Here is a 19,254-nt window from a genome sequence, read left to right as displayed (position 1 = left end):
AAATACTTTTCTCCTTTACCTATCAATAAGCACTATCAAATAATGTTTACACTCTGTAGTACCATAAAATGGTGTAAGACATGGGTCAGAATCATGAAGAATCTAAGGAGCAACGTTTATAACAGTAGAACTGCCAAGTAGAATGTTTCAAGTCAATCTCTGTGGGTTTTCATTGGTCCAACTACAAAAAGACACAACACATTATAAGCTTTTTCTGTATATTTTATCAGCAACTTGTAGTACAAATACACAAATATAGACTGACAAATAACAATCATAATAATAATAAAACAAGATTTAAAATTAGTAATCATACTAAATACACATTAGATCAATTAGTGAATACGAGAGTTAGTACTCTTAATATATAATAAAATGTTTAACAAAACAATGTGTGAAATTATAATGAATATTATTGTATTATTATGTGTAATATTATGTATATTAGATTGAAGTAATACATCAAGAATGAAAGATATAAATTACAAAAGAAAACCTTGTTTATACACAAAAAAAGTTAAATTTTATCTCTAAAACGATTATTACTCAAATAACATTGCCACAAAATGACAACATTGTTTTTCGACTATAATACCTAGTCTCTTATACGTGCAACTCTTACTTAAAGCATACATGTATGCCCTTAATAAAAACTCATGTAAAAGAATATATGAATATCAAATCAATACCTATGTGTTTTTAAAAAATCAATACAGAAAAACAATCATTACAAGTCAGAAAAAAATGAATTTCAAAACAAAAATCTATCAAACAAAATAATTTATTATACAGGTGTATATTGCAGAAAAGTTTTTTTTAATTTACATATGTTATGAAAGTATTTTATAAAATAGAATCACACAAAAAGTTGTATTCCTTTTATGTTGGGTTTAAATAAACACACGACTAAACTTCTATCTTGTTTTGTTATTGTTTACTTCAAGATACACATTATCAAACACATAAATAGTTTAATAACCGTCTTTGTTATGGTACAGCAACACCATATCAATGTTAGTAGTATATTAATATGATCATATTACGAAAACATACCCCATAATTATTAAACTACTTAAGATTTAGTTACATGCAATATGAGTATATGTAAAAAAGGAGCATTTTTAAATTCTTGAAAGCATTTATTCAATTCTATAATCATTTCAAGTTGCTTTAATCTATCCGTAGATCGTTTCACTGCCCATGTAAAAACATTGTTTGAAATGTTTTACACATAAAAATAAACTATGTTTGGCACAATTTTATGAAGCTAAAAAATCTAAAAAATAGTTTTGAATGTCTATACAAAATACATGTTTATATCATTACTTTTTATTTAATTGAACAAATAGATATATTTTTTGCAATAAATGTTCAAATTAATTTGTATGGCATTTGTCAAGTATTTGATAGATTTCCATTCATAGAATCAATTAAAGAATAAATATATTGTTATATGTAACACTGCTATAACCAACAAGATAACCTAACAAGCATCAAAGGAGCAAAAGCCATTTAAGCTCATCTCATGCAACATGTATACCAAGTTTCATATGAATATCTTGTACAGTTTTAAGAGTTATGGTCAAGGTATAATGTTTTGCATGAGGGTAATGCCAGTGACATCTCTGACAACGACACCAAGTCTTTGACATTACCTCAAATAGTTTTCCTTGGAAAACAGATCAGGTAAGTTGAATAAAGTTAAACAATATTATTGCACATTATCACCAGTGATAAATTCCCATAAAAATGGAAAATTGTGAAACTATTTTACAGAAATGTAAAGAACTAGCCCCATATTCTCGAAACTTCTTAAGGTCAACAGGCTTAAGTAGCTTATTTCAATAAGCCATAATTATACATACTTAAATTTAATTTTGAGCAGTCAAAAATGATTTATTGTAATTTTCATAAAGATACTTCTTATTTAAAGTCTAAAAAATCTTTAAGAAGTAAATATAACGCAAATTATAGAATTTTTTTTAGAGAACTTAGCTTAATTCTGTTATAAGAGACTTAAGACGTTTCGAGAAATTGGGGCCTGTGAAATAATTCATTAAATTATGTGTATTCCACTTCATGGGATAGATGAACTTAAGATCAAATTGAAATCAAAATATGAAAAATCTTAACCCAAGCCAAATGGAGGTGTTAAACCATATATTGTAAATTCAACTTAATTTGTACATTTACTACTTCTTAAAATAAATATCTTTCACAGGTCATACAGATCAATCTTAAATTGGTATGTAAAGCACTACTTAAACACATAGAAATCTATTTTCATAGCAAGACAACTCAACTCAAATCATGTTTATTTTTAACCATTTGAAAAAACAGCAATGCATTGTAATCCGTCAATGAAGTACATACCTCTATGTAATTTCAAGTTTGATTTGTACATACATTGTAGCACAAGTAAATTAAGAATCATAATAACAAACATGCAGCACTATTTCTGACTGTATTAATACATACATGTACATGTATACATACACCTTAACTTGAGCTTTCTTGAGTAATTTAACAATGATTTTTTTTTATATTACATTTTTTTTTCTTCAGAGATTCATAAACAATTTTTGTGATACTTTCAATATAGTTTTCATGATTCATAAGACCAAATTTGATTTAATTTTGTAATATTTATTCTTATCAAAGTTTATATACGGTACTTCAAATACATGAAATGAATTATGTTTTCATAATTTTTCACATTTTTCAAAATATCCTATCAAAACTCTGATCTCTTTTAAACAATCATTTTGAATAGAATTTCTGTCACAGAAACAATTATCATGCATAAAATATAGTTGAAGTTAAAACGCCATTATGCCAAGCAGTCCACACTTTTACTCCCATAGGTGTATTGTTCCACAATCATTCATCCAAAGGTGTAGATGCAAAACCACTACACACCATGTTTACAAAGAAGAAACAAATATGCTACCACAAAAAGCACCATATTTATAATATAAAACAGAAATCAAAGAAGCTGCCAAGACTAACCTTGTGTAACTTAGTCACAGTCAAAGTACAAACACTTGTAGCATTAAACATTTGTCTTCTGCCAAGAGCTTTCTGAAACACTTTGACAGTAGTCAGATTCCATAATTTCAATCACTGGAAAGATGTCCTATTTATTTATCAATAGTTACATACATACTGTCTAGTTCATATAAATTTCTAGGAACATATTGTCCAATGCTTGCCAAAATGGCCTATTCACATAATTATTAATTAGGCCACAATTTATAAACAGTATGTTACGTGTTTCCCAGCCACCTCTCAAAAATACCAGTGAATGCAGTGACCTTATTTTTCCCCACAAAGTTTTCATATTATTTATTCAGATTTATTTATTTTATTTTTGTTATTTAAAGATGCACTCTTAGTCTTACTCCCAAATAAGATATCCACAATTAATTCACTTGTTTTAATTCACCAAAATGGATTAATAAAATTAAAAAACAATGGTTCTTATAAAGGATACCATGTTTAATTTGACAAAAAGGTGCAGTATTTCTACCTAATAGTCGATCACTGAAAATCTTTTAGGACCCACCAGTCATTTAATATTTGAGCTTTTTCAGCTATTAAATACACAGTTACGATCTTGCTATCAGTAACTAATATTTTCCATCAATGCATAATTTATTAAAAAGTTAAGGTTTATTAATTAAAATTTATGTTTGTTATTCATGTGTATGAACTGATTTTAAATATGAATGGGCTAAAAATGGGGGTAGGAAAACGCCAAACAACCAATGTACTAATTGTGGCCTAACCAGGACTGGTAAGCCCTTCTGGAAATCAATGGAAGATATATGAGGAACACTGGATTTACATTCAACATAATGGGCTGATTGTTCAGAACTTTATTAAAGTTAACAGTTTGATTAACGACATCGTTGTTAACTTTTAAATACTAGTATTAACTTTTTGAGGATGTGCTCATATATTTAAATAAAAAAGTACAGTGGCAACAGGTGTCTCAAATTTTGTTAGAAATACTGCTGATCACAAATCTTCAAGAGCAACAAAGATTTAAAATTAACAATGCTGATGTAAATCATTGTTAACTTTAACGAAGATCTGAACAACCGGCCTAATGTTTTACGTTGTCTCTAATAGAACATATAGCCAATAACAAGGGACGTACAAATAATACCGGTGCCATCTTATCAATGAGGGTAACTAAAAAATATTGTACGATTTTGAAATTTCACTGTATTTGGACACAGGGCAAGTGTCGGAAATCAATTTAACATCTAGCCTGAATATTCAACAAATATACTTGTAGTGTAACTGTTTCAGCCAAATGATTTTTTACAACAAAAAATTAAGGATTCAAAACTCAAATTTGTGATACCCTCATTGATAAAATGGCTCCAATAAGAGATTATTAAGCATTCACAACCCATGTCTCCAAAATATATAATAAAACTTATCAAGCTTCGGCGTAACCTCTTTATGCACCATTGTGATATGGCAAGAAAATTCATTTTTAACTTGAAGTTTATTTTAAATAAATCTAAAATATTTTTGCACTTCAGTGTAAAAATACCAAAATGTCTTCTTTTTTTTCAAACACAAAAGAATGATCTAATGCTTTAAACATTAGTGAGAACTTAAGTTATTGCACTTTTATTTAGTTATATATATTATATAATACAATATAATACCAGTACATGAATGAAATAATACAAACGGGGAAATTGTGAAGAAAATACTCTTGGAAAGATTGAGAATTAAATGTAAAATGCTTCTTTAATACAACCCTGGTTTCACTTTGAGTTAGGCAAAAACATCTTCATCTTTGAAATTGCACATTATAAGCATTTTATAAAATAAACCGTCATAAGCAGAAATGTGTCTCAGAGTAAATATGACATAAGAAGCAAATATGATGTCTTAGTGTGACTGAAAATAGGCTGGCAGCAACCACAGCCCCTATGTTTTTACATTCATTGGTACTTTCAAGATAGATAATAACAAAAAATCTCTGTAAAAAGCGGTTTCACAAAATACCAAAAAAACTACCTTTTCCGTATTTAATGATACATAATACCTTTTTCTGCTGGTTTCCTTCAAATAATTTTATATTCTGATTTTTTTCACAGCATACTTCAATAGATTTTGAAACAGTTTTTATAAAAGTTAACTACACATTGTAAACTTAATAAGGAAAAAGGAAAAAATTTATACCTACATGTAAATACCATTTCCATTCATTTCCCAATCCAGACTTTACTTATCTTACTATACTGAATTCTCTACAAGTATCTACTTTGCAATAGAAAGAATTCTCTAGAAGTATATAATACATGATTAACATATCAACTACTTGATATAAAACTGTATATGGCAAACAACATTCATGGAGTATTGAGTACAAAATAGACAAAATATAAAGTAAAAGTCATTTAAAATGAAAGGAGCATGCTGATTGGTCACTTGGAAATCATGTGACATATTCCCTGAAGTTGATTGGCTTGTTATTTTTAGATGAGTATGTTGAGAGTGAGAAATGAACAGATGAGCAACTGCAGGCCATTGGTCTGAAATATAAGAGCAAAATTTATAGTTCACTTATGTTAATTAAATACTCACTTATGCACTATGATTTAACTGATGAAAGACAAGTTGCTTGTTGAAAGTTTTCTGGGAATTCCACTAATATAACTCATTAAGTATTAGCAAAAAAAAAAAAACGTAACAAAGTGCCTATATATGGAAATAACATTTTAAAACAAACTTGATTAGCATAAGGAGGTTTAATTTATCATTTATATTGGCCATATTGCACAGAATTAGTATTTTTGTATCATTGCAATTCATTCATATAACTTCAAAAGAATAACATCATAGTTACATGTCATAATACTTACATTATTTCTTGAACATTTTAAACAGAGAGGATTTCTTTCTTGAGGGCGGTCCAATCATCATGGGCGCTTGGTTTTTGTGAGTGACCGATATCTGAAATAGAACAACGTTGGATATTTAGTATGTTGATTTTTCATTCACATTTTGCACACAATAAGTATTTGTATAATCAGTAGGATTTGTTCTTTAAAGCCACACTTTCACAGATTGACTGTTTTGACCAATTTTTACATGTCTGGAAACCAGTGATACAAGACTGCTGACAAAAGATCAGATCACAGTTTTTTCATGTTTCAGTTCAAAAATTGATGTTTTAAAGCTAAAAGTATTACTAACGCTTTAAAAAAAGGGTTGATATCATTGTTAGTCAATTCTTCAAAAGCATATTCCAGGATACAAATCTGCAGGTACATGTACAAATAATAATAGACTGCAAATGTCATTACAATAATAATTGCTTTCAACAAAATGAGGTTCTTACAGTACAGGGAGGCTGCATCCACGGTTCACCATCTATCTGCATGGGAAACCGCTTCCGAGTTCTGAAACACAACCAGGGAATACTTGCTACATTTAATACATGCTTAAAGAAACTAGAAATGTGTCCATAGGACACGGATGCCCCCACTTCGATTTTTTGTCACAGAAAATAAGCCATAATGATTATTCAGGATAATCTGAGGGCCCTAACTCCTAAATGATTAAGGCGATTTCCATGGCTATCGAACTTGATCAAGATATTATGGTCACAAACATGTGTTAAAAGTTTGGTGAGGATTGGACAAACAGTTTTCAAGAATTAGATCGGAAACAATCTTCGGGACATATTTTTCAAGTCTTTTTTTGCAAATAAAGGGCCGTAACTCCTAAATGACAAAAGCGATTTCCATGGCTATCGAACTTGATTAAGATATTATGGTCACAATCATGTATGTAAAGTTTGGTGAGGATTGGACACATACTTTTCAAGAATTAGATTGGAAACATATATTTTTGAAGTATTTTTGGCAAAAAAGGGCCGTAACTCCTAAATGACTAAAGCGATTTCCATGACTATCGAACTTGATCAAGATATTATGGTCACGAACATGTGTTTAAAGTTTGGTGAGGATTGGACAAACGGTTTTCAAGAATTAGATCGGAAACAATCTTCGGGAATTTTTGGCAAAAAAGGGCTGTAACTCCTAAATGACTAAAGCGATTTCCATGACTATCGAACTTGATCAAGATATTATGGTCACAAACATGTGTTTAAAGTTTGGTGAGGATTGGACAAACGGTTTTCAAGAATTAGATCGGAAACAATCTTCGGGACGTACGTACGGACAGACGTACGTACGTACGGACAGACGTACGTACGGACAAGGGCAACCCTATATGCCGCCACTTTGTGGGGGCATAATAAAATGACGTAACAAATAAAACAAGGTTCATTTAACTAATAGACTTATTTGACTGATATTATAAGGCAGTTCTATTATAGTTGAAAATGTGCTTGTTTCCTGATGTCAACAACAACAAAACAACATTCCTGATGTCAACAACAACAAAACAACAATCTTTAATGCATTGGCGATAATCATTGAGACAGCATAAAGCACGCAAATGGGTATACATATGAGGGTATCATATATATTATCAGTATATATGTTTTAAAACTATAATATTGAAAATCTAAGCGAGGACAATGTTCTTACATTTGAATTACATTATAAAGCTTCAAATCAATAAAACATTTCAAAACTAGAGCTGTCACAGGAGTGACGAATACCCCCATAGCCGCCTGGAAACAGGAATGGCAAACCTTTGAAAAGAGGCCATAACTCCAAGGTTACTACACACTGCATCTTCTTTTATCATGCTTGTATTGTTTTATTTAAATCTGTTGAGTAATTTAGAAGTTACACTGCTGACAAGAAAAACTAGCCTTTCATGAGTTATCGTCCGGAAACCGTTTTTCTATTTTTAGTAACAGTGACCTTGACCTTGGCCCCACCAGCCCCAATATCGAATTTGACCTGTATCTTCTGATGTTACACCTGTGTACCAAAAATTGTTCAAATCTGTCTAGCCTTTCATGAGTTATCGTCCGGAAACCGTTTTTCTATTTTTAGTAACAGTGACTTTGACCTTGGCCCCACCAGCCCCAATATCGAACTTGACCTGTATCTTCTGATGTTACACCTGTGTACCAAAAATTGTTCAAATCTGTCAAGCCTTTCATGAGTTATCGTCCGGAAACCGTTTTTCTATTTTTAGTAACAGTGACCTTGACCCCAATATCGAACTTGACCTGTATCTTCTGATGTTACACCTGTGTACCAAAAATTGTTCAAATCTGTCTAGCCTTTCATGAGTTATCGGAAACCATGAAAACCGACAGACCGACCGACTGACAGACAGACCGACCGACAAGCTCACTCCTATATACCCCCTCAAACTTCGTTTGTGGGGGTATAATTAAACTTCGTTTGTGGGGGTATAATTAATACATGGATCATAATTTTATCTAAATGTAGGCTGATTTTTTGTTCGCACACAAAGCTGTTTTATTCTGAGTGCAAGTCACATACCGGTACTTCCATCAGTATTATTGATGGACTGATATCGCATTGCGTGGATGTGCATTTAGTTGGAGTACAACTGTGCAAAATCAATCCTACCATCTATATTTCTAGTTCAATTAAAGCTACTAGACTGGTTACCTGATAACAACAGATGAGCACTGAGCGAGGCGTTTCCCGGAAGCCCGCAGCCCTGCGTACACCTGGGCTGCATGCATTGAATTCTCAAGGCCAACAACCTCTATCTGTTTATCGCCCACATCTAAAATGTAACAAAGTTTTATTTTCTTTAATTTGGCATTTAAGAGACTTTATTCCCGTATCTTACTGAGAGAGGCTGAGCTCCTCAAATGTCAGTCATATGTTTCTAAAAATATAAATAATATGCAATAAACCAGAGTTATAATTCTTGCAAGGTGTACAACTTCACTTTGCTTTCATCTATGTGTCAAGTTTCAATCAAATGTTTCAAATAGTTTTTGGGTAAGTGCTTGGACAAAGTTTGTATTATGAATAATGAACAAAGGGAGATAGCTTTGCAATAAAGTGCCCCAGAGTTTTAATTCTTGCACCTTGCCCAACTTCACATTCGTATCTATCTATGTTCCAAGCTTCATTCAATTTCTTCAAGTAGTTTTTAAGTTCTGTTTTGGACAAAATTTGAATGAAGAAAAAAAGAAGAATAATGTGGAGAATATGAATAATGATAAATACAGTATGTGTCCCTTTCAGTCGAAGGAGAGACATAATTATTCATCTAAAAACATGTATATCAGCTCTTCCCCATGAAACTTGCACAGTGATGCAAAGCTGACAACAGTCCATTCGTGGATAACTCGTGGGAGTTTTTCTTTATCTATTTCTTTACCTTATGTTTCATACGAAAGTTTTATAACTATAATATTCTGATATGGTAACTACACATCAAGATTTATTTCCAAGCCCCATACCTTGCACTGCGATGCCGAGCTCCACAGACGACATACTGCTTGTGGACAATTCCTTGTCCTTATCTTTCTTCATTTGTTTTTGAACCTTGCGTCGCTTCTTCTGGCTAGGGTTGTCCCCCCACAAGTTAGTGCCCCCGTAGATACTTGGGATGTTCAGTAGGGCGATGCCTTCTAATGAAGGGCCATTCGCAAGGTCCAGTGAGCAACCATCACACTAGAATAAGGATGATAATACATTGATTATCCATATGATTTACATTGATTATCCATGATTTATATCCAGATGCTATACGATGATTATTCTGATGATATTTTTTAAAGGAGTTAAAAACACGACAAAAAAAATCAATAAAAAAATCTCAAAACATTAAAAGTTATTAACAATAGATGAGCATGACAAAAACTTCTCCTTAGGCAATTTTTGCTATGCGGAACTAAATGACTTCAAATGTTTGTGATGGTCTGTCATGATTTTGAGCACATTATGAAAAATATAGAGACACATGTTCTTATTTCACGTAGAACCATTTGTCTTTGTTTTTTCTTGTGTATCACATTGGTTAAATTTGTCATAAGATTTGTCTTTCAAACACAATGGAATAACTTCCTTCCATTCATACCATGATATCAATGTCTTCATGTAGGTTCTTGCATGTCGCTGCCAGTGTCTCGGACGTGCCAAACTCAAAATACCACAACTTGTTTTTCATTCTGAAATAAAACATTATAACCTCAATGAAGTGTACAAAATTATAAAATGTGTAATACGGATAACACACAAGTCCATTTCCAGGGTAGAAACCAGTATGATTGTCTCATTTTATGAGGCTGCACCAAAGTGCACCTTGAAGGGACTTGAACCTTTGAGAGCACATATAAATTATTATTATTGTTATCATTTTTGTTTTGCTTAACAAATTACTAATGGCATTATCTGGGTTCAGCCTGCCTGCTGATTTTAAGGCAAAATAAAAAAACTAACTTTCATTTGGTGCCATAAGACTCATTGTTTAGAACTTTGTTAAAGTTAACAATGCGATAAATGACATTAATGTTAATGTTCAAAGAGAATATAATTGTTGATATACTCAAATACTTTCATAAAACAATAATAAAACAACTAGCACTGAAATAGTTGTCTCAAATCATTTTAAATATACTGCAAATCCATGTATCCATGAACTGTCACGCGCAAAAAAGATTTGAAAATTAACGACGATGAAATAAACAACATTGTTAACTTTGACTGAGTTCTGGACAATCAGCACATTTTCTCTCAATATACGTGCAGACTGCTGAATAACCCACTGAATAAAACCAGTTCAAGGGTAACTGAAAATCTGGCTAAATCTTCCTAAATAATGAAATCAGAATCCGTCTGGTGATCCCATTGGCAGGGATATAAGCTTAATTTATTGGAGGCTAGTTATATATTCAAAACAGTACAACTACTGTACCTGCTGTTGAATCTCTCGGGATGTTTTTCCCTCATTATATGGAACCTATGACATATCGAGGCATCCACGCCGATTGAGAAGTAGTTATTGATGATGTTATAGGGTACAGGGTCGCCCTGTTCATCTTCACCATCCTCCGGCTTTGAGAACTCGATCTGCCATCGGTCCATCAATATGGTCTCCGCACGAGATATCCGGTCCAACACCTTCGGTAGACTCTCACCCTCATAGCCTAAAGAACAAAAGGGACTGTTGTTAAAAGATACAAAGTATAGTTTATTTCATCTCACTCAATTCTTCCCTTACGTCACCTTAGTGCAAGAACTCAATATCTGCTTCTAATTATATATGCAGTTATTGAGTTATTGCACCAGCGTGATGTCATGTTGTATAAAAGAAAATTCCTTTTTATTCGAATGGTTGACTCCAGACTACTCGCTTAATTTTGAAGGTCCAAGCCAAAATATACCAAAATATTTTATGTCTCAATGTTGCTTGGTACCTTTCGGCATTTACCCACAATTTGTGAATGATATCCACGATGACACTCAGTGTTTCCTTACTGTGCATCAGGCTATGGTCTATAAAAAAAATACATTTGGTTCAGGTTACCCAACCCTACCTACGAAATACATGCCAACCCTAATGTTTTTATAGTCAGTTGGTGAAAAAGAATTACTTTTTGTTTGTTTTTTGTTTAGTGTATGTTAAATTATGTAGTTTAAAACTTTAAAGCTTTATACAGAAGATTACCTTAACAACAATCTTGAGTGATAAGTTCTTACATAAAGCCTTATAAAAACTAAAAAACCCTACCTAACCTACCTGTTCTTGAAAAGGATGTAACCCTAACGGAAGCATTTGGGGGGGGGGGGGGGGGGGGGGCTATGTTTTGCGCTGATGATGCCGCATAAGGCCAACACATTTCGACATATTTTTGTAAAGACCAATATTGTAGCTACCAAATAACAGTTGGAAACAGATAATCTGATCCTACCTCGACCCCAGTGTAGACACCGGGCCAAATCATTTCCCGTCCCTAGAGGTAGCACAGCAACAGGGGGCTGAGGGTCAAAGTTCAACTTGTCTGAAAATATGTACACTGAGAGTTAATAATCTTTTTTCAATCATTATTAAATCATTAAACAGGATTAAGACTTTCATTTGAAAGACTTTCATTTGTAATTCAACAGGAATTAGACTTCTATTTTTAATTTAACAGGAATAAGCACTCCAAAAATAATACATCATTTGAAATTCAACAGAAATAAGACTTTTGTTGTAATTGAACAGGAATAAGACTTATATTTGCAATTCAATAGGTATAATACATACTTTGATTTGTAATTCAACAGGAATTATAAGACTTCTGTTTGTAATTCAACAGTAATAAGACTTTCATTTGTAATTCAACAGGAATAAGACTTCCATTTGTAATTCAACAGGAATTATAAGACTTCCATTTGTAATTCAACAGTAATAAGACTTCTATTTGTAATTCAACAGGAATAAGACTTCTTTTTGTAATTCAACAGAAATAAGACTTCCATTTGTAATTCAACAGGAATAAGACTTCCATTTGAAATTCAATAGGAATAAGACTTCTATTTGTAATTCAACAGGAATAAGACTTCCATTTGTAATTCAACAGAAATAAGACTTCCATTTGTAATTCAACAGTAATAAGACTTCCATTTGTAATTCAACAGGAATAAGACTTCCATTTGTAATTCAACAGGAATAAGACTTCCATTTGTAATTCAACAGTAATAAGACTTCCTTTTGTAATTCAACAGAAATAAGACTTCCATTTGTAATTCAACAGTAATAAGACTTCCATTTGTAATTCAACAGTAATAAGACTTCCATTTGTAATTCAACAGGAATAAGACTTCCATTTGAAATTCAATAGGAATAAGACTTCTATTTGTAATTCAACAGGAATAAGACTTCCATTTGTAATTCAACAGGAATAAGACTTCCATTTGAAATTCAATAGGAATAAGACTTCCATTTGTAATTCAACAGGAATAAGACTTCCATTAATAATTCAACAGGTATAATACTTCCATTTGTAATTCAACAGTAATAAGACTTCCATTTGTAATTCAACAGTAATAAGACTTCCATTTGTAATTCAACAGGAATAAGACTTCTTTTTGTAATTAAACAGAAATAAGACTTCCATTTGTAATTCAACAGGAATAAGACTTCCATTTGAAATTCAATAGGAATAAGACTTCTATTTGTAATTCACCAGGAATAAGACTTCCATTTGTAATTCAAAAGGAAAAATGCTTCCATTTGTTACTCAACAGGAATTAGACTTCTATTTGAAATTCAACAGGAATTATACTTCTATTTGAAATTCAACAGGAATAATACTTCCAGTTGTAATTCAACAGGAATAAGAACTTAATATGTAATTCAACAGGAATAAAACTTCCATAAGAATACCTATGGCCTCAAGTAGCCACCCCACAGTCCCATCTCCACCACACACTAGGATCCGGAAGTACTTTAAATCCTTGTAAAAATGCAACCTGAAACACCAACATATAAGTCTTAAACATGTTCGAGATTAAAGATGCACTTAGGGTGATGGAACCTTTGTCAGTTCTGATACCATGTATATTCATGTTTTGCTTCCCTTATCTTCTCCAGGCTTACCAATATAAAGATCATAGAAAGGAGCTTAAAACATTTATTTACCAGTGAAAAGTTTGTTGAAAATTATAATTATTAGTGCTCACTTTTATGCCAATAGGTGTAGAACAGTGTATAATTATAATGCTAATGACCCAAATTCAATTCCAATCTTTGCCATGTATTTGACGTACATGTGTTCTTATGCAATCTCTGTATTATAACATTGTTACTTCCTTCTTATTGACCCTCTGTGTCTCCTCTTCATGTACTGGATCAAAACAAATTTCTATGGAAATTAGTAGAAATGTCATTGTCTGGCGTGTTCCATAGAATCACAATGAATGTGTTTTCTGACCACATAAAAAATTATCTGTCTGAATAATGACATTAGAAAAATATTTAAGGATTACAACTTGTAAAGTCTAGACAAAGAATATTTATTAAATATAAAACATGCAATGTGCTTTCGTTATATAACGAGCAATCACTTCATCATGATCTTATATTGCATCATGATCTTACACTTCATCATGATCTTATATTGCATCATGATCTTACACTTCATCATGATCTTATATTGCATTATGATCTTACACTTCATCATGATCTTATATTGCATCATGATCTTACACTTCATTATGATCTTATATTGCATCATGATCTTACACTTCATCATGATCTTATATTGCATCATGATCTTACACTTCATCCTTATCTTATATTGCATCATGATATTACACTACATCATGATCTTACATTGCACCATGAGCTGGGGGGGTGGTGGTATATAATTCTGGTATTAATTAATTATAAAACTTGAAATTGAACCTGAGGAAATGTTTATTTAATGATTTCAAAAGAAATCTTTGATGTGGCAATAATTATAGAATGTGTGGTACTCTCAAATTCTTTGCTGGATGTAAAAATTGCCCTTTTCAGCAGACAAATCTTAGGACATGGGAAGTCTCAATAATCGATATATTATATAACAACTAGTCTTACCCAACTTGTGGTCCTCCCTTCATAATATCATACACTTGTCGAGGGTTTAACAAATACTGGAACTTCCGCATTATTCTGTAAAAAAGAAACGTTAACATACAATGAATTTATTCATTACTCGGTATCAACCTTGCTCTAGTATTATCATTACATGGATAGAAGTCACACCAGGTGCTTCAATTATTTTATTTCACCCACTGTCTTAAGTCTCCAATGTGCCTGAATGCTACACCTATACAGCCCTCCTTCCCCACCCATCCCCATTGAAAAGTGCATAACCAAGTGGGAATATCATGTTAGTCGGTTGATCAGTGGGTTGAATCATGTTGAGATGCTTGCGCAAAGTGTATATGGTATGAGCCCGCAGACCAAATGCGATGTACCTTTAACCAAGCACAAGAAGTCAGCTACAATCCCTAACAAATAATCAACCTTCTAACAGTATTTCTATTATTATAAAATAAGTTATAAATAAAATGACCATTTCATATATTTTCTACAAAAAAAAAACAATTTAATTTCACAGGCAAATACACTATTTCTTTTGTAAAATTTGGGAGAGCAGATTTGTACATATTGTTGTGTGACACAGAATCAGGAAATAACGAGTTTACTACGGATATTATTTCTATTCTTGATAAGTTTTTTCCATAAGTATGTGAGGAAAAACCAAACTGCAGTTCCTTGTAATAATGCCTTTCCCATTTTACCACAAAAAATATACGGAAATCACAAGATGTGCAAGTTAATGATCTTTCAATGACAAATGACAGTTACGTAAGATTCTTCAGGTTCACGGAAGATTAATTAATAAAATCCATACATTCAATTGGAAACCAACCAGGAAATAATAAAGTTTAAGGTATTGTGTGTGCCAGTTGTTGTTTAATCTTTTATATCTTTCCAAACAGTACAAAAGAGTTCATTGTGCCATAAATCTTTTTTTTGTGACAAATGATATTATAAACTAAAGAAAACTGAAGAATGCCAATTCCATGAACCAGGAAATGAAAAACTAATTGTTCACAAACTAATCAAATAAGCCGCTCATAAACATTATAGGTTTTCATCGGAAAAATAATTTCAATGATTTCATTTTAATTTTGGAAATTTAACCGGAAATTATTCCATAAGCAGAAACTCTTTTTTATTTATTTCGCTTTAGTGATGAATTATTTTTTCAAAAGTATCAAACAATTTTTATTCTGAATTCAGAACCTTTAAATGTCAAACTTTCAGATGTTTTCATAAAAGCCTGCATTATAACTCAAAACATATTAATGACAAACTGCCAAGCACAATCTGTCCCATCAATAGATCACAATTATTTTGTTAATGAAAATACTGATGTCACCCATATGTGTACCGATGTATTATTACCTGACCTCTTACAGTGATTTTCCTTGGTGCATTTTACTGCCTTCTAAAGGCTGTTTCCCCTTGCCAAAAAGTGTTCATTTATCCCAAAAATTCATAATATTTTCCCAATGAAGAGGACACAGTTTACGTGAAAAACAAAAAACCCCTTTTCCAACCCTAGTGACAGAGTGAATGATCTTTACCTCCTTTTCCAACCCTAGTGACAGAGTGAAAGACATTCCCCTCTTTTCCAACCCTAGTGACAGAGTGAATGATCTTTACCTCCTTTTCCAACCCTAGTGACAGAGTGAAAGACATTACCCTCTGTTCCAACCCTAGTGACAGAGTGAATGATCTTTACCTCCTTTTCCAACCCTAGTGACAGAGTGAAAGACATTACCCTCTTTTCCAACCCTAGTGACAGAGTGAATGATCTTTACCTCCTTTTCCAACCCTAGTGACAGAGTGAAAGACATTACCCTCTGTTCCAACCCTAGTGACAGAGTGAAAGACATTACCCTCGGTTCCAACCCAAGTGACCGAGTGAAAGACATTTCCCTTTTTTCCAAACCTAGTGACAGAGTGAGACATTATCCTCTTTTCCAACCCTAGTGACAGAGTGAAAGACATTGCCCTCTTTTCCAACCCTAGTGACAGAGTCAAAATAATTATTCTCTTTCTCACAACTACCGTAGTCAAAAGATATCCCAATTTTGAACCCTTATTTTATATTAGTTTTGCAAATACGCCTTCCCTTTTCCAAACAATGTAATATCCATGAGTAACGGACATAGCGCTCTCTACGCCATGGACATATAGTGCGTTCCCTCTGGGCACTGGGCACTCTGGTCTTCCTAACAATATACCACAAAACTCTTGCATAGCAACATGCCAGCTTTTTTCACAAATGTAAGATAAATCAGTTTTAAAGAACTATATAAAGGACTCACCTGGAGCCCTGCTTGCCGCCACTTTTCGGATTCACGAACACAAGAAGAGGATGAGCATTGTCAACAGGACTGATCTGGAACGAGCTCTGACCCTGGAAGGCACATAAACAATATGTTTCAGATATAAATGACACTGACAGAATGACCTCTTCAAATTATATTTCCATGGCGATCAAAACCGTTACTATGACAGTATTTTCTCTCTAAATCAGGGCATCCTCTTACATACTAGGTGCTCATCCAGTTTTTGAAAATGCCTTCAATGCATAATTGTTAATTAAGGGAATTCTACTAAATTTTCAGAGACATATGATTTACATCAAGTGATGATAGAAGCTTGTAATACATATACTTAATTTAACAAGGGTTTAATGCAGAAACTGCATTAAAGCCTTAATGTTTTCAATGTAACAAATGTGACGCTGTACGTTTATTGAGGATGAAAAATCCAGCTAAAAACTATGAGATGAATTATAAAAGACTATCCATATAATGTTTTTGCCTACTTACAGCAGAGCCATCAAACACAGTCGAGTCAGTACGGGTGAGAGCACGTTTCTCGCCTGTTTTTCGGTCCAAAACTGCAGGGCAGATGGCTGTCGGGGGCAGGATGTGGTCCCTGTTGGGACCCAGGTCACACTCTGGCTTCACTTGGGATGCACATCGGTTATGCAGCTGAAATATTAAGAAATTTATGATACACTCTCATGTTTTTCCACAGTATAACCTGCCTTGACAACCAGTTTGGGCTGGTGAACATTAATGGCTGCTTTAGTCTACTACACTAGTGATGATTCTTTATATCATGATCTAAACACATGCTGTTCTGAAAATCCACACTTGCATTTAGTGGTCACCTGTCTAAAGCAACCAGTGTAACAGTATCCCTTGGGTAGTTTGATTGTACATATAACAATGATAGTATTTTTCATTTACTACAGAAGTATAGACCAGTTGTGGTATTTCTTAGACTAGTCAGTGAAGTTTGTTTTTTTCCTCTCCCCCCCCCCCCCCTCCTTTTATCAAAGCTTTATTTCTATAAGTACAGTCATAAAGGAGTATTCAATGAAAACAGTTATATAAAGACCAGACAAATGAAGAGGTAATAACTATTTTAATCAGCGATCATCACTCATGTCCATGATTCTGTTGCAAACACATAATGTGCTACAGTGCACCTGCTACATTGTCATAATGGTCTGAAAACACGGACAGTATATTGTTATTAATTTGTATTATGAAATGATTTTTTTAATAACTCACCCATGCGCACTTGACCATATATAAGCATTTGCACTGAACACTTAGAATGTTAGCGTTTATTAGTAGTCTTCTAAAAGTGACTGGCGGCAAGATTTATCATTGAGACCAACTTTGAACACTAACCATAACTATCATTTGACCTCCTAATTTTTATACATGACTATCGCAATTTGTTGCCATCTAAAATAATCTTGCTTTTCTAACTATTGTTACAAAACAATCAACATATAAACATTTTGCAATAATTATGCCTCCAATAGAAGGCATTGACAACGACCAATTTAAGTTTAGCTTTGAAAACGTGACAGATGAGAAACGTTACCTCTTACGTGAATATTTTTATGAGCACTTAAACTCTATTATCTGTTCAAGCTTCTAAATATACTTGATGTATTTCTAACTTAACCTATTTGTCTCAATTTCAACAATGGAAAGTATAAAAATGTTGCCTGTATCTTTTTTTCATGATATACTAAACTTGCAACATAACATAGCACTTAAATTTTTAATATCTTTTTAAACTAATTGAGCAAGTTCTCACCGACTTTATGATGTAAATGCAAGAAGTAAGACTTTTTAGATACAATTACAATAAATTGAATTTTATAGCCCGACACAGATTTTTATTTCCATGTATCTTGAAGATATCTTTGCTCTATTCATCTGGCTAATAAATCAATGCATACACTGGTGTGTAAATTCCCTAATAGGAGGGCCCTTATAAAACCCTGGTTTTCTGATCTGAACCTTCTGCACATGCTTAGGGGAGCTAAAAATTGAATGACTGGAAAAAATGTACGTATAGAAAGAGGGCACTTTGGCAGTGAAGCCCTCTGACACCATTACAAAATATGATGGGCTTGTAACACTTACTCTTGTTACAATGTATATAATATTATATCAAAATCAGTTTTAAAATACTTACAGTTAGATGGCACCATCTGCAGTGTAGCCCTGTGACACCATTACAGAATTTGATGGACTTGTGACACTTGTCACATCTTCCCGAGCAGTTGCCTTCCACCCAATGATGATTCATCACCTGCAATAGCAGAAATATTTAGTTTCTGTCGAACATTCAAAACGTTTGCAATTTATGACACACAATATTTTCCAGACAATCAAGAAGATTTTCCAGTTGATGAGCTTTTTTCCGTTTGGAGATGCATAT

The 19,254-nt window shown here is 32.8% G+C and overlaps 1 protein-coding gene across 3 annotated transcripts in view; it reads right to left on the bottom strand.

Annotated features, from left to right (window-relative positions):
• Positions 1-207: 207 nt before the first annotated feature.
• Positions 208-19,254, bottom strand: part of LOC128233463 (diacylglycerol kinase beta-like) — a 94,911-nt gene continuing 75,864 nt past the window's right edge. For all 3 annotated transcript variants that reach the window (XM_052947142.1, XM_052947140.1, XM_052947139.1), the window contains exons 12-24: positions 19,009-19,125; positions 17,331-17,495; positions 16,821-16,912; positions 14,512-14,586; positions 13,318-13,403; positions 11,858-11,947; positions 10,861-11,092; positions 10,024-10,114; positions 9,404-9,617; positions 8,595-8,715; positions 6,371-6,431; positions 5,892-5,982; positions 208-5,561 (exon numbers count right to left, since the gene is read on the bottom strand). In XM_052947142.1, the coding sequence (XP_052803102.1) occupies positions 5,893-5,982; positions 6,371-6,431; positions 8,595-8,715; positions 9,404-9,617; positions 10,024-10,114; positions 10,861-11,092; positions 11,858-11,947; positions 13,318-13,403; positions 14,512-14,586; positions 16,821-16,912; positions 17,331-17,495; positions 19,009-19,125 (1,434 nt within the window). In that variant the 3' untranslated portion in view covers positions 208-5,561; position 5,892. The remainder of the gene's footprint in view (positions 5,562-5,891; positions 5,983-6,370; positions 6,432-8,594; positions 8,716-9,403; positions 9,618-10,023; positions 10,115-10,860; positions 11,093-11,857; positions 11,948-13,317; positions 13,404-14,511; positions 14,587-16,820; positions 16,913-17,330; positions 17,496-19,008; positions 19,126-19,254) is intronic.

This window comes from Mya arenaria, chromosome 5, assembly GCF_026914265.1.
Source record: "Mya arenaria isolate MELC-2E11 chromosome 5, ASM2691426v1".
NCBI classification, from domain to species: domain Eukaryota; kingdom Metazoa; phylum Mollusca; class Bivalvia; order Myida; family Myidae; genus Mya; species Mya arenaria.
The sequence above is the reverse complement of the archived record's forward strand: the minus strand, read 5'-3'. Positions and strand labels throughout refer to the sequence as shown.